The 24,910-nt window shown below is 45.4% G+C and overlaps 1 protein-coding gene across 2 annotated transcripts in view; it reads right to left on the bottom strand.

The window, feature by feature from the left end:
* Positions 1-6,019: 6,019 nt before the first annotated feature.
* Positions 6,020-24,910, bottom strand: part of LNX2 (ligand of numb-protein X 2) — a 36,401-nt gene continuing 17,510 nt past the window's right edge. Inside the window, exons 4-9 of one of the 2 annotated variants that reach the window (XM_019447895.2) lie at positions 24,143-24,511; positions 20,180-20,320; positions 16,657-16,834; positions 13,609-13,840; positions 9,997-10,155; positions 6,020-8,180 (exon numbers count right to left, since the gene is read on the bottom strand). In XM_019447895.2, coding sequence (XP_019303440.2) covers positions 8,045-8,180; positions 9,997-10,155; positions 13,609-13,840; positions 16,657-16,834; positions 20,180-20,320; positions 24,143-24,511 — 1,215 coding nt within the window. In that variant the 3' untranslated portion in view covers positions 6,020-8,044. The remainder of the gene's footprint in view (positions 8,181-9,996; positions 10,156-13,608; positions 13,841-16,656; positions 16,835-20,179; positions 20,321-24,142; positions 24,512-24,910) is intronic. The other variant, XM_019447896.2, reaches the window with a different exon arrangement.

The following is a 24,910-nucleotide window of genomic DNA, read 5'->3' as shown; positions in this document are numbered from 1 at the left end:
GTCAGCCGCTTTACGTGCACAGTCTCTACAGCGTGCAGCCCCCTAGCGAGGTAAGCATCTTCTCGTTTGCTAGATGAGAAAACTGAGGATCTGAGGTGCAATGCAGTGCTTTGGGGCTCTGACGCCAATAAGTGGCAAACACAGACCCGGCCTGTTGGGTTCTGTCCACTGTGACCCAGCAGGCCTCCCTCTAAATTAGTAGCATGTGCACCCCGGGGTGCCGGGGGCTCAGTCGATTAAGCATCCCCGACTTCAGCTCAGGTCACGATCTCGCGGCCGGTGAGTTCGAGCCCCGCGTCAGGCTCCAGGCTGACAGCTCGGAGCCCGGAGCCTGCTTCGGATCCTGTGTCTCCCTCTCTCTCTGCCCCTCCCCTGCTCGTGCTCTGTCTCTCTGTCTCACAAATAAACATTTAAAAAAATGAAAAAATAAATTCGTATCACGTGCACCCCAGCAGGTATCAGTGCTTTTGTCGCAGAGCCGCGGGAAGAGAGGGGCGGAGGTCCGGCCAGCACGCCCAGGGCCCATCACGCCGGCACAGCCATCCTAGGTGAGTGATCACCACCAAATGTGACCCGACGGTCTCTAAACAACCGACACGGAGCACCGAGCTGTGTGCCTCCTGTCACACCTCCCCGGAGAGGCCCTCCCTGACCACCTCCCTCCTACGGCTCGTTTCTGTCTTCCTTTCACCTGGGTTTTTTCTCTTCACAGCATTTATCGCCGTCTAACAGCATATCGTTTCTTCATTTTATTGTTCATTCTTCCCCTCCTTAGAATGTAAGCTGAGGGAGAGCCAACCAGTTTGTCTTGGTAACTGATGGATCCCGAGCACAGAAAACAGTACCTGGCCTGTAGCACATGCTAAATAAACATTCCCTGAGCAAGAGGGAAAAAAAGTATCAGTATTTCACGCATCGTGCCGGCCTGATATTCATTTAGATATTAGAGATAACAAACGAAGAGATCTTCCCCCTCTGCCAGGCTTCTGCAGTCCAGCTGGGAGGAAAGGCAGGGACAAAATGTCACCCAAAGCAATGGTTGACAATTACATTGTCAATTAATTGTCAATTACATTGACAATTACAAATGGAGTAGTGAGGTCCCAGTCATGGAAGCATTCAAGCAGGGGCTGGAGAGAAGACAGAAGCGATCCCCATATCAGAAAAACCTGGATAAGGGCTTTCCGACTCTAAGGTTCCAGGATCTGGGGTCGTTGGGGGAAAAGGCTCTAGGGTGTGGGTACTTGTGTGATACAAGGACATGGTATCCTTTGGGATGACTTACAGGTGAGAGGAGATGAGAACTCATTTTCCTTAAACATTCACTAACTCGTCAGGGTGAGCTTTGCTGCTGTGGGCGCCCACCTCTGTGCCCGGCCCTCACCCTACATCAGCGCGGGCTGGGACCCCCGGGGGCAGGAGGATAGCCCGCACTGTCAAGGGCCAGGCAAGACCCGGAGGGTTGCACGGAAGGGAGGGTGCAAATCTGCAAAACCGCTCTGGGGTGCCCTTCCCTGGGAGGTCTGGCGGTGGGAGGGTCGCCGTCCCGGGTTGTGACTCAACCCATCCCATGATCGGAGACGTTCTGGCAGCGTTGTGGGTAAGACAAGATTTTCTCTCTTTCCTTTTTTTTTTTTTATGTTTATTTATTTTGAGAGAGAGAGAGAGAGAGAGACAGAGACAGAGAGAGTGCGAGCAGGGGAGGGGCAGAGAGAGAGAGAGGAAGAGAGAGAATCCCAAGCAGCCTCCTGACCGTCAGCACAGAGCCCAGCGGAGGTCACGATCTCCCAGCTCGTGAACTGACTCATGACCCGAGCCGAAATCATGAACCGACCGAGCCCCCCAGGGCGCCCCCGGACGTCCTTTATTTTTGACAGCTGCCTCCACTCTCAGAACCCCGACACCGACCGGACAGCTGTCGCGTCTCTACATGGCAGCCTCAGCGATAGACATTTCTCACCTGACCTCTCGAACCGGTGATCGCTTTTTGGGCGATTCAAGGAGGGGTTGCTACTGGATTCACCCTTAAAACTGCAGACTTTTGAGGAACAAGGTGAGGCCCCGGAGAAGTTTGCAAAACAGCCCCGCCTCAAAGCATCATGTGCAGGGGAGTCACCGGAGCGCAGATGGAAATCCTGCAGCACCCCGCACGCCGCCACCCTTCCCCTGGCTGGAGGCCTGCCCTCTGCCGCGGGCGGGGAGGTGCTAGAAAGGGCTCGTCTTTTACTCCCGTGATCTTACATTTTACCATTTCTATCCTTGGGCGTTTCGCAGCCGGTGGGCGCTGGGTTCACATGTCCAACTTTACTTCTAAAGAGCTTTTGCGTGGCCAGAGAAATCAACTGCTCGCCTAGTTGAACGGAGATTTGCGCTGTGCCATGGCAAGAGCTTTCCAGCAAGGCCCCCCCGGGGCGTTGAAACCTTTCCTTCCGCAGGCCGAGAAGAGAGACTTAAGAGAACAGGCGCTCACTTCGTGACTCGTTCGCCTGGGCCTGGGTAGGAGTTCCCTCTGCTGTGCGACCTACCTGCGCGGTCTTATCGCCAAAGACGGGTAAACGGAGGGAGGCCCGAAGGACGAAAAGGTGCAACCCGGTGTTGCAAAGAAGTGATCCGGAGCCCGTCTGTGCGTCATGCACATGGTAGGTGCTGGGTGAATTCTCGTGTCGATGGCTGCACGGGAGAGAGCCCCGTCGGGCCCTGGGACGTGCACGGGCGTTCTGCAAATGCTTAAGGCAACTCGGAAAGAGTACACCCCAGCATGCAGCGGGGCTACCCCACTTGCCCTTTTTAAATGTTGATGCAAGACGCTTAGTCTTTATAGAAAGTGCCACGTTCACTGCAGCTCGGAGCTTTCACATTCCCAACTGGTTCCGTCGGAATCGATGGGACTCTGCTGTCCTGAAACACGGGTGGTGGCGGTTCGGGCGTGATGCACGAGCCAAGTACCGTTAGGAGCTGAAAGTCAGGTTTGTTGACTTCAGATTTAAATCAGCCGCTTATCGCAGGCTTCAACCATTTGAGGAGTCCTAAAGCAACGGCCCGCTTTCCTGTACAAGGGACCGGAAACCCGGTTCGGAAGCAAGAGCGAACAGAATTTGCAGACCGCGTTGTCTTTCCGCGAGGAAGTGCGCCGGCTCGTTTGGAGCGCGCGGCCCCCCGCTGTTTGAAAGTCTGCTCATATCGCGCAGTATCCTGAGGGAACAACCCTTCTCGATCTTCAACATTCCCTTCTTCCCACCCAGGTGGCCTCCCTAAGCAGCACAGAGACCCCTCATTTCCCCGACCAGCTCAAAAATAATCGGAGGATGGAATTCCCCACACCTTAAATGTGGGCCGTGCATAGTGACTTCTGTCCAACGACTGCGGTATAGACAGAAGGGCAAGCAACTTTCCTGGAGAAGAACCTGACGAACACTGCTCTTAGGCCAGGTGGGCAAGGTCAACACCAACAGCCACAAGTCACGCTGACAGTATGCAGCGTCGCTAGGCCATGAGAGAATGGCCCTTGACCTTGGCCATCTTCCTCCCGCAGACGCACAGCCCCCGTCTAATCACGAGAAAGCGAAGCAGGCACGTTCCAATGGGGGGCGTCTTACAGTGTCCCTGGCGGGTGCGTGACACCGTCCAGATCCTCAGGAGCAAGGAAAGTCTGAGAAAACGGCACAGCCGGGGGGAGCCCCAGGAGGCATAACTAGATGTCGTGTGGCGTCCTGGAAGGGATCCTGGGACAGAGAAAGGACACGAGGCCTACATGCTCCGTCTAGAGAACCCTGGGCTCTCCTGAAGGTATAGAATCTCTGATTTCTAGTGTCTAATTTTAAAGGTTGCTACAGGCAGGGGTAATCGAGCACCTACCTGGCCAGTTTTTCTTCTTCCTCGCACATATCCGTGGCCACGAAAGTATAATTTAACAAAACCTTTCAGAAGAGCAAAAAGTGACTGCCCCTGGAGGTTGGTAAGGATTTCCCACAAGGAGGTGATGCCACGAGAGCCAGGTCAGCCTGCGGAGGCACTGGCGTGGTGGTGATGGTGTATAAAGGAGGCAAGGAGTCGGGGAAGCGAGGTGAGCGGCGGGCAGGGGGCGGGGCGGGAAGGGGCTTTCCTGCCCCGCCAAGCTGCTGTGACCTTTCCCTGCAGATCCCTAACCAGGGCAGTGGCCAAAATTAGGGTTTAGAACAACAGCTACCGGTAAGAGTTCAGACCGGAGAGAGCAGGGGGTAGGGAAGCGCACGAGAAAACGGATGTCCCGTGTTGCAGAAGCGACGTTAGGGGCCCTCAGTCCCCAGACAGCGGGGGCTGCAGACCCAGGGTGTGGGCGCACTCAGAACCGCAAGGTGGCTCTTGCAACTGTGAGGGTGGTTAGGGCAGAGCCACAACAGAAGCAAATACGGAGGCCTGCTGAGATGCACCCTCACGAGGAGGGCAATTCTCTTGAAAGCGGGGAGGAGGAGCCAGAGAAAGCTAGAGATGGCAGCATCCAAGCGACGCCTCCCGACAGGGGACACCCGACATGGGACACTGCGGCCACGCACACAAGGGATCGCATCACAGGGCTGCAATAGGGAGCCCTCGGAAGCAGGACCTGGGGGCGTGGGGAGCCCGCCGGAGCCACAGAGGGTAAATGGGACCACAGAGCCATCCAGAAAACCTGATTAGGGGTCAGACCGCACGGCCCTTGATCTGAACTTAATTTACCGGGAAATCGGGAGCAGTTTTCTTTGATTACAATTTTTTCTTCTTTAATGCAGGTAATGAGCAAAGCCCTCGGAAGGCCGGGAAGCAGGTCAGGCCCGCCTGGTCCGGGAAGTGCTGTGATGGAGGCGACAGGCACAGCCACGTAGTAATCTCCAATTTTCTGATAACCACGTTAAAGCAAAGTAAAAAGGGGCGCCTGGGTGGATCAGTCGGGTGAGCGTCCAACTCTGGATCTCAGCTCAGATCATGATCTCAGGGTTCCTGGGATCGAGCCCCGTGTGGGACTCTGTGCTGACGGTGTGGAGTCGGCTCGGGATTCTCTCCCCCCCCTCTCTGCCCCTCCCCTGCTTGTGTTTGCACATGCTCATGCTCTCTCTCCAAATACATTTCAAAAAAGCAAAAATAAACTGGTGAAATCAATTTTAGTAAGATATTTTAGGGTAAGGGGAGGGGGACTTGGAGGAAGGCAGTCGAAAGGTACAAACTTCCAGTTACGAGATAAAGAAGTCCTAAGGGGTGCTTGGGTGGCTCAGTGGGTTTAGCGGTGACGTGTGTCACTTAGGCTCAGGTCATGATCTCGAGGCTCGCGAGCTCGAGCCCCACGCCGGGCTCTGTGCTGACAGCTCAGAGTCTGCTTCAGATTCCGTGTCTCCCTCTCTCTGTCTCTCTCTCAAAAATAAACATTTAAAAAAAGTCCCAGGGACGTTATGTGCACCACGACAACTACAGCTAACGCTGCTGTGTGATATACAAGAAAACGGTCAAGAAAGTAGATCCTGAGAGTTCTCATCCCGAGGGGAAATTTCTGTCTTTTCTTTTTACGGTGTCGGTGAGAGAAGACGGAGGTTAGCTGAACCTCTTGCGGTGACCCCCTCACAGTGTATGTAAACCCAAACCATCATGCCGTATGCCTTCAACGTACACAGAGATGTATGTTCTTTCTCAATAAGACCGGAAAAAATGCATAGAAAAAGATGGGCAGGCAACCCACCAACAATAAAAGTTAAAAAAAATACTGTATTTTCTATCAGCCTGTGTATCCAAGGTTTATCATTTTGATACGTGGCCCAGTCGCTGTTCAGGGATTCAGTAGCCGCACGTACTGGGCAACACAGATCTGGAGATACCGTGTGGGCAAAATGTCCAACGATCAGCAGGGATCAATCAACGTGTTGTGCCTACAGGAGTAAGAATCAGAAGGTGGACTCGTAACTCTGAGGTTCGGAGCTCGGGGCGCGGTGACGGCAACAGGGGTGCCGTGAACACATACAAGGGACGCCATACGGAGTCACTATCTGCTGCTCCAGAAAAGAGACGATGTCACTGTCATGGAAAGGATGACTTTTATTTCCATCCTGGATGATTATCACACCATTATTTAAACACGTTTGAGAAATCCTGAAATAATTTAAACTGAAGGCACAGAACAAATCAAAATATTTGAACTATTTACGCTTAAAATGAGAAAATTCAAATATCTCAACAGTAACAATAAATTACGAACAAGTTTCCATCACCAAATGTCATTCTGACCAAAAGCCATCGTGTTTTGTAATCAAACCAAATTGGCTTCAGCCGAGGCCGAGATTTCCGTGATAAAAATAACGTTGAAAAAAAGTGCCTTCTTCCAAAATACTCATCATACCCCCCAGGTTCAAGGTAAGTATTTTATGTATAACAAAGTAGCCATTAGGATATTTGTTGATGGATGGTCGCTCCCCAAGAAATGATGCATTCTTACAAAATGTTTAAAAAAATAGCCAAGTAGGATATAAAATTCTATCTGGGGAGCAGGAAAAACAAACCCAACAAACAGACCTGTTCCATGTCGATTAGAATATCAAAGCACGTCAATACCAAATTGCTTCAAAAGCCAATCATCACATAACAGTAATATACTGTATGGAGCATTCCACTGTATCTTGGTTATATGTTGACCATACACAGTGTAGCTAAGGGGTTGAACAAATCGGTAGCAATTATTGTTGCCTTTTCTTATTTATCCAAAAGAGATCGGCTTAAAAAAATCACTAAAAAGCTACCAGGAATAACCAGGGACATGCTACAGCCACAATAAAGCCCTAGCAATGCAACTGCTAGCTTGAAGATCAAGTGGTCATGCTCATAATATACTGTAGTATTTTCGAAATACATTCTCTGATAAACAATACCATTTATTACGGAGGTCACTTGTAAATGAGCTCAGATTCTGAACTAGGTTCCTAAGTGAAACTTTTTTCAAGTATGCATAATATTAGCAAGGTAAAGATATTTCTTATCTTACTCGCTTCTCTATGGGTTCTTCCAAAGGACAACCACGTGGAGTGAAGGACGAACAAAACGGGCTGGTCGTAGTTTTCAGAAACATTTAGGAAAAACAAGAGATAGCCTAGTGATCAAGGACGGACTGAAAGATAATAAGCATCTAAAACCTACTATTTTTGATAAAAATCCAGGACTTTTCAGGCTTTTTCTTGAAATGGTTAAGTTCACGAGAAATAATGGGGGGAAAAAAATAAGGGTTTCTAAAACACTCAAGGCTCGTCTCAGAATGAAATAAAGCTAGGGTACCTTCTACACTGAGTTGTGATATATGTGAATGCGTATTGAATAGCAATACGGTTTTATCTTTATCTACTTTAACTGCATCAATCACAGAAAGCATGTCCAGTCAAGACTGCTGACAAGGACAATACAAACGCTAGAAAATGAGTTTTAGCAAAACACGCTCCAAAATTTTCCTGCGTAACAAACCGTTCCTTTGGAGATGAATCTCGAATGCCTTTGCACTTCTTTAAGTAAGTGCTGCTTTTACCGTCTCCGGCACGGAACTGTAATTAACCTCCCAACCTCCTGTGTCCCTGGAAAACGTGATCTTTTATTATCTAGCATTCTAACTATTGGTACATTATTTTGGAGAAAGCTCTTTAGTAGCGTCAGACTTCTGTCTTCATCATCTATGAGTACTAGGAGATTAAAGTAGAAGTAACATACGTCAGAAAAATCACTTTATAAACGGTAGGAAGTTTTGAAATGTTGGCACCGAAGGGAAAAAAATGGGGGAGGGGTACCATCCCCAGGGATCCGTTCGTGGCACCGTGGCGACAGCGCAGCAAATGCTACTGCCACTGGCTTCCCTGATCCCAGTCTTGGGGCGCGTGGACCCAAGGAACTACCACCAGTCCTCCGATGCAGCTGGCCGGGTCACAGTTTGGGAAGACTTCATCGGTCATGTTAGGTCACATTCTGACGACGGAGGGTCTGAATTCTAAGCACAGGAACTTGTTACAAGGGCTAGTGAGCAAAGCCCAAACAAGGAAGGGGCCTGACTCGAAACCGATTTCGGAACCTACACCAGGCTGCCAGGCCAGCAGATAACTGTCAGAGTGACTTTGTTCCTCTGCTCCTTCAACATGGGAACTAGCGCAGAATGGCTCATGCCCACAGTCGACAGGCCGTTGACCGCCACGATCATATCTCCACATCTGGGCAAAGAGAAACAGAAATGGACCGTTAACTATTTTCATGGGATCAGAAAACGTTAGCCTGAGATTTCTTAAGCGTGAAATTCACAGCTTCGCGTAGCCATTCGCTGTCAACGGTGAGCGCATGTGATCTACCTTGCAAAACACCCGGGGCCGTTTTTCAGCCTAGATTGGCCTGCCCCTGCCAATCAAGGACACTTGTACGCCCACCGCTCCCGTAGCCGCTGGGTGGCTTTGAGGACGAGCAGAGTAATTTTCGCCTAAGCTTAAGCAAAATGTAATTCGGAGAATAAACGTGCTGCCCCGTTAAGAAATACTAACTAATGCACCCGAGGGGATGGCTTGTTATTTTAACTGTCCTCTTTCCTCATTCTTAGAGTGCATACGTCCCAGGGTTCAATCGCGTCGAGAGTAAGACGGACACCTCCTTTTCTGTCAGCTGCCGCCAGCTGCCGATGCTTACTGTCCTCTGACAGGGTCATCACAAATGGACGACAAATCCGAAGGCCTCTGTATCCCTTATGATTTTCCCTCTTTAGTCTGTAGCACCAACAGGCCAGCTTATTGTTAGCTACCTCAGTAGCAGGTGGAAAGTACACTTCTGAGACCCAGACTGGTGGAGTCACCTAGCGAAGAGGATGGTCAATTCACGTTGCCCCTCCTCCTTCCGCCTAAAATACGGATGTTCCCCCCATCTCTGTCAACACAAGCCTGATCAAGAGCATCCTGATCCTGACAACTTTTCGCCAGATCACGTGAATGGCACTTTCTCTCTGTGAGCCATGTGTGCACACCCTGTCTAGTATGTCACCACTTACTTTTTAAGAGCCCGCCCTCCCCTCAAAAACTAAGCACGACGAGCTTCGTTACCCGTCTCCTCTCAGTCCGTAGGATCTCTTGACGTAACCCCTCCTTCTTCTCCCAGCACCTGAGCTTTGAAAAAGGGAAGAGGCTGCGCGAGGCCGGCTGAGGACTTCCAGAGGGTTCCCAGCCAAGGCCCTGGAGACACGGTCCTGGGCGCGAACCGCAGTCAACCGTTTCCAGCTGCTTGACTGTGGGCAAGTTTCTTTCTCCTTCCAGCGCTTAAGTTATCTCGTGTATCAAACGGAAATAGCAACAACAACACTGACCTCCCGGGGCTGTTCAGAAGGTTCCATAATACCATCGCAAGCACTCAGCACTGTGCCTGGCACACGGTAAGCTATCGTACATTCATTCGTCAAATATTTACCGAGACCCTACTGTATACACGAGGCACTGTTGTCGCGGCCAGGAATATAACGATAGAGGCAACCGAGTCCCTCCCACCCCCCCTCACGGAGCTTGCATAAATATAATGTTAGGTGGACATAAGTGCTGTGGAGAAAAACAGAGTCATCTAATGACAGGACTGGACCTAAGGGGCAATGTGTGGAATGACTGTTCATTGCTAGCTGTCCTACCACAGTGTGTCTCATCAGATGACTCAGGTTTGGCTCCTGTCATTAGATTCGCATCACAGAGCTATCGGAGGCAAGACGGTAAAGCGACGCTTCAGTCTAGATCTGGTCTGGCCAACGGTTGCCGTAAAGGGCCAGTTAGTAAACAAATATCTTAGTCTTTGCGAACCACACGGTCTCTGTCCCAGTGACTCATCGCCGCCACCGTGGCTCAGGGGCAACCACGGAGGACGCGCGAACCCGCGAACGCAGCCACGTCCCGCTAAAACTTTATTTACGACAACAGCCCACGGGCTGGGTTGGGAGTTGACCCCTGGTCACGATGGCGCCCATCTCAGTAAAGCGGAATCACATGATCAGACATAATGAAGACTCACTTTAATCTTCCATCATAATAAGCAGGGGTTCCCAAGACAATGGTTTTAATGAAGAAAGGCTGGTTGGTGTGGTTCTCTTCATAGCCACCAACGATACTAAAGCCCCAGCTTCCCAAGTAGCTTCTTCGTAAAACTATGTCATGGCAGCTGTGAAGGGCGCTGTAATAAACAGAAAGATCAGGAAAAAATTAACGTGGAGGCTTTTATGCCCTGCTCACCTCTGCAGCAACTAACTCCACAGCATGTTATGCTGTCACTGCCTGGGAAGTAAGACGGGCTGCTTTATTTCCTTCCGGATACGTTATGCCGACAACCCGTTTTCTAGCGAGTCCTAGGTGGACTGGAGTTTCTCCCACTTTTCTCGGTCTTCTTTTCCCAGGTGAAGATACCAGACCTGCCCCCACACACAAGCACGCAGGCGTGCACGCACAAACACACCTGGTTCCAAGTGGCACCGTAGACATTTGTGTAAAATGGTTCTGTGCCTGTATTTGCTCACTGCACTGTCAACAACGTCCTCGGTGCTGACATCCATTTGTACCCACACAATCTGTGTCTACAAAAAAGTGGTACAGAAGCGGTCTGGTACCCCTGATCTCGGCACTCAAATGAAAGAAGTGAGCATTGTGTGAGTTCCCCAAAAAGACAGAAAACGTTCTTTTTAATGTATGTGAAGAGTTATTTGTTGTTCTTTCCTCCTTCACTTAAGATGCATTTTAAGGGAGGCTCTGAAAAAATAGGGAACTCAAAATAGGGAAAAAAAACAACAAAAACCATCTCCCGCCAGCCCCCACCTTTTTTTTTTTTTTTTTTTAAACCAGGGACCCTGAGATGCTCCAGACCGTCTGTCTGGAGGATAGGGCACTTCAGAGTTCTATGGATCTGGGAATAAGCAGTGAATAAAAACGTAAAAGTAGAAAAAAACTCCACCTAAATGACACAGAAAAAAAATCTCTCTTTAAGAAACAAATATCTTGGGGCGCCTGGGCAGCTCAGTCGGTAAAGCGTCTGACTTCAGCTCAGGTCACGATCTCCCGGTTTGAGTTTGAGTCCCGCATCGGGCTCAGAACCAGGGGCCTGCTTCGGATTCTGTGTCTCCCTCTCGCTCTCTGTCCCTCCCCCGCTCACACTCTGTCTCTCGCTCCCTCTCAGAAATAAATGAACGTTAAAAAAAAATTAAACAAACAAAAAAAAAGTATCTTTCCTTTTTAGATAAAATTGAATATAAAGTCCTCTAAGGCAAGGCTTCCTGTTTTTAATCTATTAAAAACAGTTCTTAATAAAGCCGATTCTGCATGTGATCTATGAAATGCCAGAACTTTTAATCTGGTCTAGTTTCTTAGCTCACCAATAAGAAAGGGCTTTTAAAAAGGCTTCTAAGATACAGCAGGGTCCCCATGCAATGGCCTGGTAGCCTAAGGGGAACGTAGGTCACTTTCATTATTCCGAATCTCCTGCAAAAAAATGATGACAACACAAAACAAATCGTTCTGTCTGGTGTGCAGATGTCCGGGGCACTCCTAGCACATTGCAGTGGGGGAGCCTCCCTTGTCAGAAGCAGAGTGCTTAAAGGGGCCGCCCGCACCCAGAGTAGTGGCCTTTCTGCCACGTGCTTGGGAGTACAGGTTTGCGCACAACAGAGACCCCCCAAGACTCTGCAGAATAGTGACCTCCTCCTGACAGATAACTCTTTTGATACAGGTGGACCCCAAAACAGACTTTACCGTGCTGCGTATTTTTCACCCGAAATTTCCATTACTCTTCGTGGTACCCGGGAAGATGCTCGGAACACAACGGGGGAAGTGCGGACCCCAGAACTAGGCCGGGGAAGCAGGTAAGGAAAACGGAGAGGAGCACCAGGGCAGTGCGAGTGGCTCTCCGGCGCAGTGCGGGTCTCCGCCTGTCCACCCGCAGTGGTGTGGACCAGCTCGGCCACCGCACAGCAGGAGAAGACACCTGCTCACCCACTGGTGCGTGAAGGGGCCTTCCCGACTTGCTAGGTCCAAAGTGACAGGGCTGAGTATTTAGCAAGATAAGCGAGCTGAAACCTCACAATTTAGACAGCGTGTCTTCGGCAACCATTCCAACTGACCCCTACAGGCCCCTGAGACGTGAATTCTATTGGTTGTAGGCCTTTTTAGTCTTTTTCAACCAAGAGGACAAGTCGGGAAGTTAGATTACCGATGAATTCCAACCATCCTTGTGCTTTCTGGTGTCACGTGAAAGTACTTTTTTTTTAAATAAATCATACAGCACTATACAAATGCTAGTTATTAAAAATTAAATCCACACGGTGCTAATGGCTCAGAAACTGGCGTTCTTATTGTTTATTTTTATTGTAAAAAAGCAGTCATTTTCATACTTGGCTCAGAGTCCAAATATGTCATCACAGTTCAGTTTTGGGATTCTTCTATATATTAGGAATCTAAAGTGATCTGGAAACAAAGACAGTAATACGCATTCTCCCTATCTCAGTACCCAATTAAACGAGCATCATCAGGGGGCTGCAAATGCTTTCGTGACCAGACACGGACCCCCTGCAGCATGCCCTGATGGCGACAATCAGGAAGCAGCGAACTCTTCACTGAGGTGGCGAGGCACGCCTACTCTTGAACCCCAACAGTGTGGCTTAAAGACTCTCACGTCCAGCAAAAACGGAGTTCTACACCTGGCCTTTTTAGGGAGCTAAAAGGATTAAGAGAGGGATTTCAGAAAAGCTTCTGGAATAGGGAAAGGCCCCACACTTTGACCTGGTTTTTCTGGTGAAAAATGCACACGAAGTCTAAGCATGTATCAGAATGCATGGTGGGAAATGACCGCTTTTCTAAAGCAAGAGGCTGAACATCCAAATCTCATGGCTGGTCCACTTACGAACCTTAGTAGGAATGGACAGATGGCTTTATTCATTTTTTTAAAAAATTTTTATTTACTTTGAGAGGAAGAAAGAGAAAGAGGGAGAGCGTGTGCATAAGCAGGGGAGAGGCAGAGAGAGGGAGAGAGAGAATCCCAAGCAGGCTCCATGCTGTCCGTGCACAGCCTGACATGGGGCTTGATCCCATGAAGCACGAGATCATGACCTGGGCTGACATCAAGAGTCAGACACTCAGCCAACTGAGCCACCCAGGTGCCCCTATTCATTTTTATTTGTATGTATGTATGTATGTATGTATTTATGTTTATTTATTTTTGAAAAAGAAAGAGACAGAGGACAAGGGGGAGGGGCAGAGAGAGAGGGAATACACAGAATCCCAAGCAGGCTCCAGGCTCTGAGTTGTCAGCACAGAGCCCAAGGCACGGCTCAAACTCACGAACCATGAGATCATGACCTGAGCCGAAACCAAGAGTCAGACCCATAACCAACTGAGCCTCCCAGATGCACCTATTATTTTTATAAATAGATACATTAAGTCTTTTTAGCCTAGTTCTTATTATTAAATTTACCTCTTAGAATATAATAACCTGAGAAAAATTACCATTTTCTGTTGTAACTTGATTTGCTATTGCAAATCGGACTAAAACCTTTTCGTTCCCTGGATGAGTGAATTTATGGTGTTACACACTGACAGTGGCCGTAAGTATGATTACTCCGCAAGGGTCAAAAGCGGTCAGTACCTTGGAAGCCCAAGCCACATGACCCATGACGGGGACCAATTGGCGTCATACTCATTCTCGCTGAAGGTGCTCAGCTGCTCTTCCGTGGTCTGGGTTGCCTCCTCAACAACCTGGACCTCAAGCGCTTTCAGGACAACAGCAGAGGACGCGGCACTGGCTTTCAGCATGGCCACAGCCTCACTGTGACTTAGATTGGTCAGATCAATGCCGTTGATATTCAGCAATATATCGCCTGTTCAAATGAAGAAACAAGAAAAATGAGACAAGCCAGTGAGTGACTATCTTCCTGTACATCCTGTTATTTGTAAATTAATCAACAAAGGGTGGTTCCAATAACTCACATGAGGTAAAAGACCATTTTCTTACTTCTCTGTAATTTTTATGATCCTGAAGAAAAATCCAATTCATGGAGAACATTCCAGAACAACGCAAAACTTTAAGATAGTGTCATAATACGTAGGAAAAGGTGTGGCTCGAGGCACTGTGATTCAACTGGAGGTCCAAATCATTAGACTTAGTTTTGCCAGGTACAGGCCCTGGGCACATTTATTTCTCTTCTTTGAGCTTTAGTGACTTCTATAGTTCTTTTCTATTAGAAAATTATTTGATCCTTTGCTCTTAGAAATGAATTTTTAATATATTCTATTTTACAGTTACACTGTTTTATACATAAAGATAGCCCTACAACGTTTGTTTAGTGTGCTCATATCAGAATACGTAAAGAGAAGATATCTTTGGGCCTACACAAAGAAACGAAACTTGTGATTTGAACATCTTCTCTTGCTTGAGGAATAAAAAAAAAAAGTGTCTGTTGCCTTGCCATAATATAATAAAAAAAGGGTAATGAGGATTACATAAAAAGGTTAGGAAGGAAAAGATTAGTTTTGTAGGTACCAAGAAAGCCTATGGAAAATCCTCCTTTCCCAATTCATCATTTATTTTTCAGATTATTGAAGCAAACATTCTTACTGTAGAAAACTTAGAAAACATGAAATAAACAGAAGGAAATAAAATTACCTCAAATTCCATAATTGGGCAAATAACATTTTTTAAAAAACAATAGCAGCCTTATTAACGTGTAATTCACATACCACTCATTTCACTCATTTTCAAGTACGCAATTTTATGGTTCTTAGCATAATCACATTGTTGTGTAACCAGCACACATTATTTTTGGACCCCTCCCCTGAGAACCCTGTATTCATGAGCAATCATTTCCCTCTCCAGTTCTGAGCAACCACTAATCTATTTTGTGTCTCTATAGATTTGCCTGTTCTGGAAATTTCCTATAAATGCAACCACACGTAGTCTTTTGTGACTGGCTTCTTTCACTTAGCGTAACGTTTTCAAGGTTCATCCATATAGGAGCTTGTGTCAATACTACATTCCTTTTTATGGCCAAATAACATCCATTGCAATGGATGTACCACATTCTGTTGATCCATCCATCAGCTGGTGTTCACTTGGGTGTTTCTAGTTTTTGACCATTATGAAAAATCCTGCCATGAACCTTTATGTACAAATTTCTGTGGGGGAACGTATGTTTTCATCTCTCCAGGAATGGAACTGCTGGGTCAGGAGGTACCCCTGTTTTTAACTTTGAGGAGCTGCTAAACTGTTTTCCAAAACATTCCCACTGGCAACGTCTGAGAGTTTCAATTTCTCCACATCTTTGCCAATATTTGTTACTGTCTTTTTTATTCTATTCATCCTACTGGGTAGGGAGTGGTTTTGATGTGCATTTTCCTAACGTCAACTGACATGGAGTATCCTTTCATTGGATTTATGGCTGTTTGTGTATCTTCTTTGGAGAAATGTCTATTCAGATCCTTTGCTCATTTAAAAACGGGGTTATGTGTCTTTTTTATTATTGAATTGTAAAAGTTCTTTATGTCCTCCAGACAGGAGTCTGTGGTCACATACATGATTTGCAAATATATTCTTCCATCCTGTGCATTTCACCTTCACTATCTGTTTGCTTTCTTGGCGGCATCCTTGGCAGCATAAAAATTTGTAATTTTGATGAAATCCAGTTATCTATTTTTGGGGGGGGATTTACAAAAATTTTTTTTATGTTTATTTATTTTTGAGAGACAGAGAGATAGACTGTGAGTGGGGGAGGGCCAGAGAGAGAGGGAGACACAGAATCCGAAGCAGGCTCCAGGCTCTGAACTGTCAGCACAGAGCCTGACACGGGGCTTGAATTCACGAACCACGAGGTCATGACCTGAGCCGAAGTTGGATGTTTAACCGATTGAGCCACCGGGCGCCCCCCAGTTTATCTATTTTTATTATGTTGCTTGTGTTTTGGTGTCCTATCTGAGAAAACCACTGACTAATCCATTACTTAATCCAAGGTCAAGAAGATTCATGCTTGTGTCTTCTTCTAAAAAGTCTTAGTTCTTACTTTTAGGTTTTAGATCCACTATAAGTTAATTTTCATGTATGGTGTGAGGTAGGGATCCAACTTCATTCTTGGAAAAATAGCTATTAAGACTCACTTTCCCAAATGAACAAACCAAGTGTATGAAGAATGCTATTTTTACCACCACCATCCCTACCTCTATAAATTATATGGTACTGATGAAAGGTGGGGTACGGAGTGTGAAATTATAAATGAATTAATCCCTAAAACTATGTCTTTTTATTAAGAATGTCTCCCACTTCACCTCTTCTGTGAGACCCCTCCCACATGGGTATTTTACTACATAAACAATATTTGTTATTTTAGTGAGACAGGCCTTCAGAGGATCCAATCTGCCATCATGTGAGAAGTGTTCAATCTTTCAGAGGGTCTTTTCCAACATAAAATAATCCAACTGAGTTAACTGTTGGAAAATAATGGAAACATCATCAAACTTCAGCAAATTTCCTTCACATTAGGCATTTTCTAACCTTATAATAAGAGAGGCTTTATATGGAAGGGACATTTTAAAGGATTCAAAGAAGTCATGTTTAATGGAAAATATCATAGATATGTGTTATTTTTTAAAACACGTGTTGAATTCAGGGAGAAGATGTAGTGTAACTGTTCAGACCCTCTCTCACCTCTCTTGATTCGGCCATCACGTGCAAGGCAGCCATGAGGTGGCACACTGGTCACAAAGATGGGCAGTTCGCCACTCTTACTTCCTCTGCCTCCAGCTACTGTCATCCCAAGGGACTCGTGGGGTTCCTTCTTTACAGTGATGTGTTTTTCTTGGCATGTAACACACTGGGCAAGATCCTAAAACACGAGAAAAATTTACTGGATAATAAAATAATATATAGCTGAAGAAAAGACAGCGTAAACTAAAGGAAAAAATACTGTGGCAATTATAAAGTCTTTTTTAAAATCACCTGCTATAGAAGTAACACACAGTTCTTCATGGTATAAACACTACAGTGAACACTGGGGATCACAAGGTCAAACTTTGGACTGCTGTATTTTCATCCGACTATTTATGGGACAGAAAACACTCAGGACTGTGACATACGGAAGTCAAAGTAAAATAAACACATCATTTGTATAATTATCTTGGCCTCCAAGATATGATCAATTCCATAAAAGTAAATAATGCGTTGGAGTTTTAAGATTCTGAAGACAAGCCAATGAATTTTATTTCCATCTCTCTCCTGTATTCTTTGAAGGAAAAGTAGAGTAGTACAAAAGTAAAGTGTGGGCTTCATTAATTGCCAGAAATAAGCCACAGACCTATCTTCTGATTCTTACTCATAGGATTATGAAAATGCTCAATCAGGAAGCAGGTGCAAATTGATGTTCAAAACCTTCATGAAAAGCTAAAAGGATATGAAATAACTGAATTTTTTGAAAAAGTTAATAAAGAGAAATAAATTCCCAGCAAACTGTGTTCTCAGGAAAAAGCAATTTTTACTGACATTTATTACTGCTACTTATGATTGAGTCACTCCTAGAAGAAAGGGAGAATTTAAAACATGACTTTTCTTTTGAATTAGAACTCAATCAAAAACAAGGTGTACGTATGCAACATTAATATTAAAATAGCAATAGTAACCAACACCTATTGAAGATTTACTGTGGGTAAAGCTAATGGCGTTACACGCATTATTTTATTTTAATCTTCACAATGATCTGGAACATGAATACTATTGTTGGCCCCATTTTACAGATGAGGGAACAACCTTAGAGAGGTCAGGTAACTTGCCCCAAATTATACAGCTGTAAGTGGCCACACCGGGATTTGAACTGATGCAAGCACATGTATATTGATTATATGCACCCACGCTACAAGGGTACTATACTATCAAGTGTAATAATGGAAACTAATGTTTCAAAAGATTCCTAACACTTATCAACTATAGGAGAAATTGTAATAATAAGATAAGTGTTAACATGACTAACAATATCAATGAGAGAACGGTATGAATTATATTTATAGAACTGTAACGTTTCTGTAGAGCTGACAGGTGCGTATTTGTTAATCAAGCCCTGGGTTCCGGGTCCATCTGTTCTTCTCTGGTCCTGGAATCCACTCTTGAAATTTCAAATTTTTTTTTTTTTTAAATCTTTATTCACTGTTGAGAGAGACAGCATGAGCAGGGGAGGGGCAGAGAGGGAGGCACCGAATCCGAAGCAGGCTCCAGGTTCCGAGCTGTCGGCACAGAGCCCGATGCAGGGCTCGAACCCACGAGTCGCGAGATCGTGACCTGAGCCGAAGTTGGACGCTCAACCAACTGAGCCACCCAGGCGCCCCTTGAAATTTTATTAAGGGAACTACTTGAAGTAACAGCCGAGCATTCCTAGAAAATTTTGACCTTGTGGGAAACCTGTAAATGCCTCATGGCGGTATCCTACCATATGAAATCTATGTCAGCATCTTCAAACCTGGGCAAGAGCCAGTTTATTAGGAAGACAACCCAGATAAAGTCAGCCTTGAGTGTATTTATGTGAGAAGTTCCGGCCGTCAGATATTTAATCAATTAAAGGTGGTTGTTTTATTCCTCTTTGTGGCTGAGATGCATGCATTTTAGGCAAACTTCCCAGATTATATTGGTATGCTTCATGAAACTGCGAAGGGCTTGGCACCACATGAATGTTTATTCAAGCAGCTATGTAGACTCGTGTGCACTTTAATTTTTCACAACAATTATTCTCTGAACAGGTTGTTCTGGTGAATTTCCGTCTGTGTCCCTAGGACACCTTTATTTTTCTAAATCAGGATTTGACATCACAAATGCTGTGCATTAGTAGTAAATTGTTAAATTAATGCTTAAGAGGTATTTCATGTGGTTGTTCCCACCAATCAGGTTTGTAGAGGACCTAGAATAAGAATTAATTCAGCATTACTATGAAAAACACAGCCACATAAAATTAAAGAATAAGAATTAGTAGAGTTAAGAGGAAAAAAATATATATATATATATAATTTGTAAAGCAAGGATCGGCTATATGAACACTTCCTTTTCAAATTCCTATTTGAAACAGTAACTCCTTTTCATAGCCATCATTGTGAGAGCAAAGCTATAGGTTTCCTGCACACATTTCATTTTCTGTTCAGAAATGAGAACAAGTCTGTGGTTATAATTTCTTATAGGTATTAACTGAACCAAAGACAAGTCTGTACTTCAGCTCAGAGAACCAGATAAACCTGATGGGCCAAAAATACTCGTGCCTTTAAGCGATGCTTTCTTGGGGCGCCTGTGACATTCCAGAGGTACTCTCTCAAGTCGTACTTCCATTAAGGAGCCACTTTAAGCTAACTCTGAGCTTCCAAGGTCACTCGCCTTAAGTAAAATTAAACTGCTTCACTCAATAAAAACTTATTTATTGGTCCGCTTAAAAACTATAGGAAGTTTCCTATATGCTATTTCGCACAGTTTGCAAAACATCATTGTTTTAAAAATCCTGGCCTACTGGAAGCTGGGTTCAAATGAAAGATCAAACGAGGTAAATAAAACTGAGAATGCGGTAAAGTACCACTGTTTTATGCCTACAACTAAGGTGGGACAGTCTCCAAATTCTTCAGCACAGATAAATGACCTAGGAGTATTAAAAATCCAGTGAAATATTAAAGAAGAAGCACAAAGCTCAACATATGGGAATTTAAAATGATTTAGGGAAGTATTCCTGTAAGCTATAACATAAAAAGAAATGTACTATGCACGTGGCTATCAGAATGTACGATTTACGTTTAATACTCACAGACCCAGTTCTGTTGTAGATAACCTGCCCAATGGCTAAGTATAGACTTGTCAATCATTGTCTTCATTATGCTTTTTCAATCACATAACAGACTGTTACATTTAAATGAGCAAACCAAGACGGATCCCACTTTCAAGCAGGAGCAAACAAATACAGGTTTTTCTAGAAGATCAAACACTTCTCATCAGTCACCTGGCAGAAGGACCTTCTTACTAAGAAACCATCCCTACTGGCTGAGGACCTGAGACTACAGAGTGACTCTCAAGGTAGCCAAACACACATTTCACATCCCAAACATCTGTATTCGCCGTTCCCAACAGAATAACAGCCCTCATTTAGAGCTTACCAGATGGCAACCATGATCCTCTGAGGGGAGGTGAATGAAAACACACAAACACAACGCCTCACCTTATGTGAGCTGGGTCTGTTGTGGTACAGCGGCTGTGCGTGATGCTGGCTGCTACTCTGAGCTCCTGCGTCTCGGACAGGATTACCAGGCTGGGATTTCCCTGGTCTAGCAATTGTTAAATCCACCCTCTCTCCACTAGCCTGGAGAAAACACACATACACAACCACCAGTCATTAATGATGCTTCTCATTTAAAAAATTGAAGGCAGTGTAATTTTCAATACACTCATCATTACTGTGCCGGAGCCTCGCCTGAGTGGTGACTGCAGGCACCTGCTGGTGGGGAGGAAGGGAATTCGTCTCAGGAACCAGTATTTTAAGCCTTCTGCAGTTAAAACGCCCACATGCAGACCTCTTGGGCAGGCCCTCCCCGACCCTGGAAATACCAAGGAAATAAGCAAGGCAAAGCAGGCAAGCTGCCCATGTTCTGATCTCCCCGTGATTTCTTGAAGGGTAACCCCTTCAAGATTGGCCTTGGCATTGAGAGGGAGAGCGCAAAGGAAAGGAAAGGAAAGGAAAGGAAAGGAAAGAAAAGAAAAGAAAAGAAAAGAAAAGAAAAGAAAAGAAAAGAAAAGAAAAGGAAGAGCTGATTCAAAACTGAATCAGAAGGCAGGTGACTTTTGAAATAAATTCCAGGGTGGCTACTTTGAGAGTAATAACCAATGGAACTATGCACAGCTTTGTCTCTGCTTGCTACATTTTTGAGTCAAAAATAGGACATCAGCTCAAACAGTTCTGAAAAGAGTAACAAAGGTCCCGTAAAACAAGATTAGTATTTACATACACTGGATACTGTATTATTCATAGTATTTATAGTATTTATATACATCGTATACTGTGTCACACATATAGGTCACACAGATATATATGTCACACACGTACACACACACATACATTTAAATGTTACATTCAATTACTTTAGAGGTTCATGACTATCACCTTGAATTTAGAGGTCCATTATTTATATTTATATATGCGTATTTCAAACACAGATTCACATCTATTATATTTGTTAAAGCTATTTTTATCTTTGCTTTTAAACGTACAGGCCTGAGCTATGTGATGCTGATTCTTGGTCACGACCACAAGTTCCCAAGTTCACTATTATTCCCATGGGGAAATCTGACAGCCTGCTTTCAAGGGGCTGCGGTGGAAAGCAGGGCCCTCCCCCATCATTATAGTCAGCAATGTTAACAAGTCACTCCATTTTCAGTTATTAAATTGGGAAAATGAGTGATAACCAATTTTAAGGCCCTACTACAAATCATTTGCTTATTCAAGCATCTCAGTAAACTAAATAGTTTCAGAGGAGTTCTTCAAAAGAACCGAAAGAACAACACTTCACAGGGGGCCAGAGTCTGGGGGCTGGATCTACAGGAAAAATGCCAAAGCAGAATGTTTAGAATCCTGATATTTAAGATTCTGACACTTCAGGTGTGACGAGTGAAAAGCCCCTTTGTGATTTCATTTCAACGTACAGAATTGTTTTCTTTACTGTGTAACACTTGCAACCACCGAACACAATCGGTATTTCACCTTTACTGGAAAACGCAAACCCACTAACAGAAACAAACCCTTGATCTTTCTTGACTGCTTGAAAGACAACTCTGGGCGTGTGATGGAAGTGGACATACAGGCTTTAAACGATGGACCAACATTTAGGTTTAGGCTACTTTTAAATACACTGCACACCTAATACCTCAGGGTTTCAAACACAGCAAAAGAATTCTGTTAAAGTCAAGATTTTTAAAAATGCAGGATCTCAAAACGACAATACCTATAATTCACAAATAAGTGGCATGCCGTGTGGCTAGGAGTATGTATTGGGGAAGTTTAGCAAAATCTCTTAAACTTGAAAACAAAAAAAGTCAAAGTCTTTCAATGGGAATGATTAAATACGTTTTAGTAGGACATGCCTACTACCCAGCTATGTGATGATGAGTCTATTTTCAGGGTAAGAAGTCTACAACCTACTGTGGACATCAAGGGTGGCAAACTCAGAATTTGCAAGATGAGCACATAGGTTAAGTATCTATGTAAAATGTCCCTATTGATCCGTGGACACACACATAAAAATGTTTGGAATGATCTTCTCTAAAATATTAATGTTGCTATCTTGGGGTCTTCAGATTGAATGTGATTTTAACTTCCTTCTTTATTTTCCGTATTTTGTCTTCATTAGTCTCCTTCTTAGACATGGAGCACATGCTAGTCTCATAATCAAAAACAGTAAGATTTATCAGTTTTTTCATAAAGAAACAACTTCAGTAACTTCAGTTTTCTACGGTTTGAGGAGAATTATGGCACAAAATACGACACAACTATCTATGTGGATTATAAAACTCCAGATATCATATGTCACCAGGAAAAATTTCAAATGTCTTTTCTACCCGTGCACCTATTTTTCTCACGTTTTGGTTAGAAATTTCGTGAGGCCCACCTACTTAGGCATTAGGACATTTGCCGGAAATATACAGTCGTCCCAGCTCCTTCCATCTTGTGGACCTGACTTCTCACTTCATAAAAGCCCACGCGATTCTCCTGTTTCCTTTAACAAGCCCCATGAGTGTGTGAACCACCTTCTTCTTCTCCCCTCTCCCTGCCAGCAGTCCCTCCCCTGCCCCCCCCGGACAACTCGTGCTCACCGGTGCACCAGCTGGATGGCACCCACAGGGGAAGGTACCACTGCTGCCTCTGATTGGATGACATTTTAAGGGATCCAATTTTTTTTAAACTTCAAGTCTGTGACGGAAGACCCATTCCCAAATCTCCCTCCTACTGCAGTATTTTGGTTCCTGTGCGTGTGTGTTCTTGACGTGACACTGAACCAAACATTTGTGAAAAGGAGTAAATTACATGGGATTGAAACTTGGGTGTTCTTACACAGGAGCTTAAATTGTCATTGTCACTTGCTTCTGTGTACTGTACGCATTTCTCAGTGACTATCAACCCGCTTTAATTCCTGATGCCCGATCATATTAATGCTTGGCTTCCCGTATGTAAGAGGGTTTTCTGGTGCTCACTTAAAAAAAATCAACAACAACAACACATTTTTGTGTCACCCTTATCACTGCAGGGGAGACCCACATCGTCAGATGCTATGGCAGCTTGTAGAACCGGAAGATCTGCTCTGGATGACTTTCTACTTTATAGGTCTTAATGCTCTTATTGAAAATGTGTTTTTTCTCTAATAATAACTATCTTTACTTACTTCACAGAGATACTGTGAGAACACAAGTGATGATGTGTTTGAAATGCTTTGAATTCCTTTAAAAAAAGGGCACTATAGAGATGAGTTATTCTTTTTGTTTTTTAATGTTTATTTATTTTTGAGGCGGGGGGGAGGGAGGCGAGGAGGGGCTGAGAGAGAGGGGGACACAGGATCTGAAGCAGGCTCCAGGCTCCGAGCTGTCAGCACAGAGCCCGACGTGGGGCTCAAACCCACGAACCCTGAGATTACGACCTGCGCCAAAATCGGATGCTTAACTGACCGAGCCACCCCGATGCCCCTGGATTAGAGTTACTCTTAATAAAAAAAGTATTTTCCCCCCATTTGTATGGAGCCTGAAGCACAGAGGGGGAGTGCGGAGAGCACGTAAGTCACACTTGGAATCACAGCTCCTTCCGGCTTTACTTTTCTCACCCGTTAAATGTGCACAGCTTCATCTGTCGTGTCTGGGACTGGGGGGAGCCCAGGGAGCAAATGAGAAACCCATGTGAAGCTGTAGAGCCTTCACTCTATAAAGAGCCAGGCTACATGTTCGCAGGGATATAGTTTTCTAGAAAGGACTCTATCGGTAAGGAAGTTCAACTAGTGTGTGTTTTGCGTTTTGAAGGATTTAGGGAGCCGTGCTTGATTTCCCCATGAAGCATCAAATATCCCCTGGATTCTCATGCTATGAAAACAAACACTGACATAAGGTAATCAGGGCCCAACAACCGGGATGACCGTCCGGCGTGTACCTGAATGATCTGGGCGGCAAGCTCGGGGGTCCCGTGCTTCAGGTCATGTCCGTTGATGGCAAGCACTCGGTCGCTGCTGCTCAGCCTTCCGTCCTGCGCGGCCAGCCCCCCCTCCAACAGGTCGAGAATAAACACGCCCGGCTCATCCGTCCTTCGCACGAGTTTAATGCCGAGCTGCTCACCAGAGTCCCGTTTGTGAAGGACCACGGGGAAGACCTCTTCCCGCGGAGAGCTACCGTCAGAGTGGCCGTGTGTTCGGTTCCCGAAGCGCCTCTCCCGCAGCACGGTGAGTTGCAGGGTGCTGCAGGGCTGGGAGAGGACGGCTCTGGCATAGTTGTGGGATACATTGCTGATGTTACAGTTGTTGACCTGGAAGAAAGAATTGGGACCAAAGCGTGACGATCTTTTCTCAACTTGTAGGAATGTTCACATACTGCTTCCCAAAGAAACTAACATTGCGAAAGTGATATACAGTCACTGTTCACAAAGAAAGGCACCCCCAAGATGTTTTAAAATACAGTTCCTGGGGCGTGTGGGTGGCTCAGTCAGGTAAGCGTCCGACTCTTGATTGGCTCAGGTCACGATCTCACGGTGTGTGAGTTCCAGCCCCTCGTCGGGCTCTGTGCTGACAGCCTGGAGCCTGCTTGGGATTCTCTGTCTCCCCCTCTCTCAAAAATACATAAACATTAAAAAAATATACACGGTTCCTAAACTTAACTTACAATGACTAGCACCAAGTAGAGAAGAGTAGTTGGGAACACGGGCTTC

Source organism: Panthera pardus, unplaced genomic scaffold (genome assembly GCF_024362965.1).
Source record: "Panthera pardus isolate Hobbes unplaced genomic scaffold, ASM2436296v1 HiC_scaffold_1, whole genome shotgun sequence".
NCBI classification, from domain to species: Eukaryota; Metazoa; Chordata; class Mammalia; order Carnivora; family Felidae; genus Panthera; species Panthera pardus.
The sequence above is the reverse complement of the archived record's forward strand: the minus strand, read 5'-3'. Positions and strand labels throughout refer to the sequence as shown.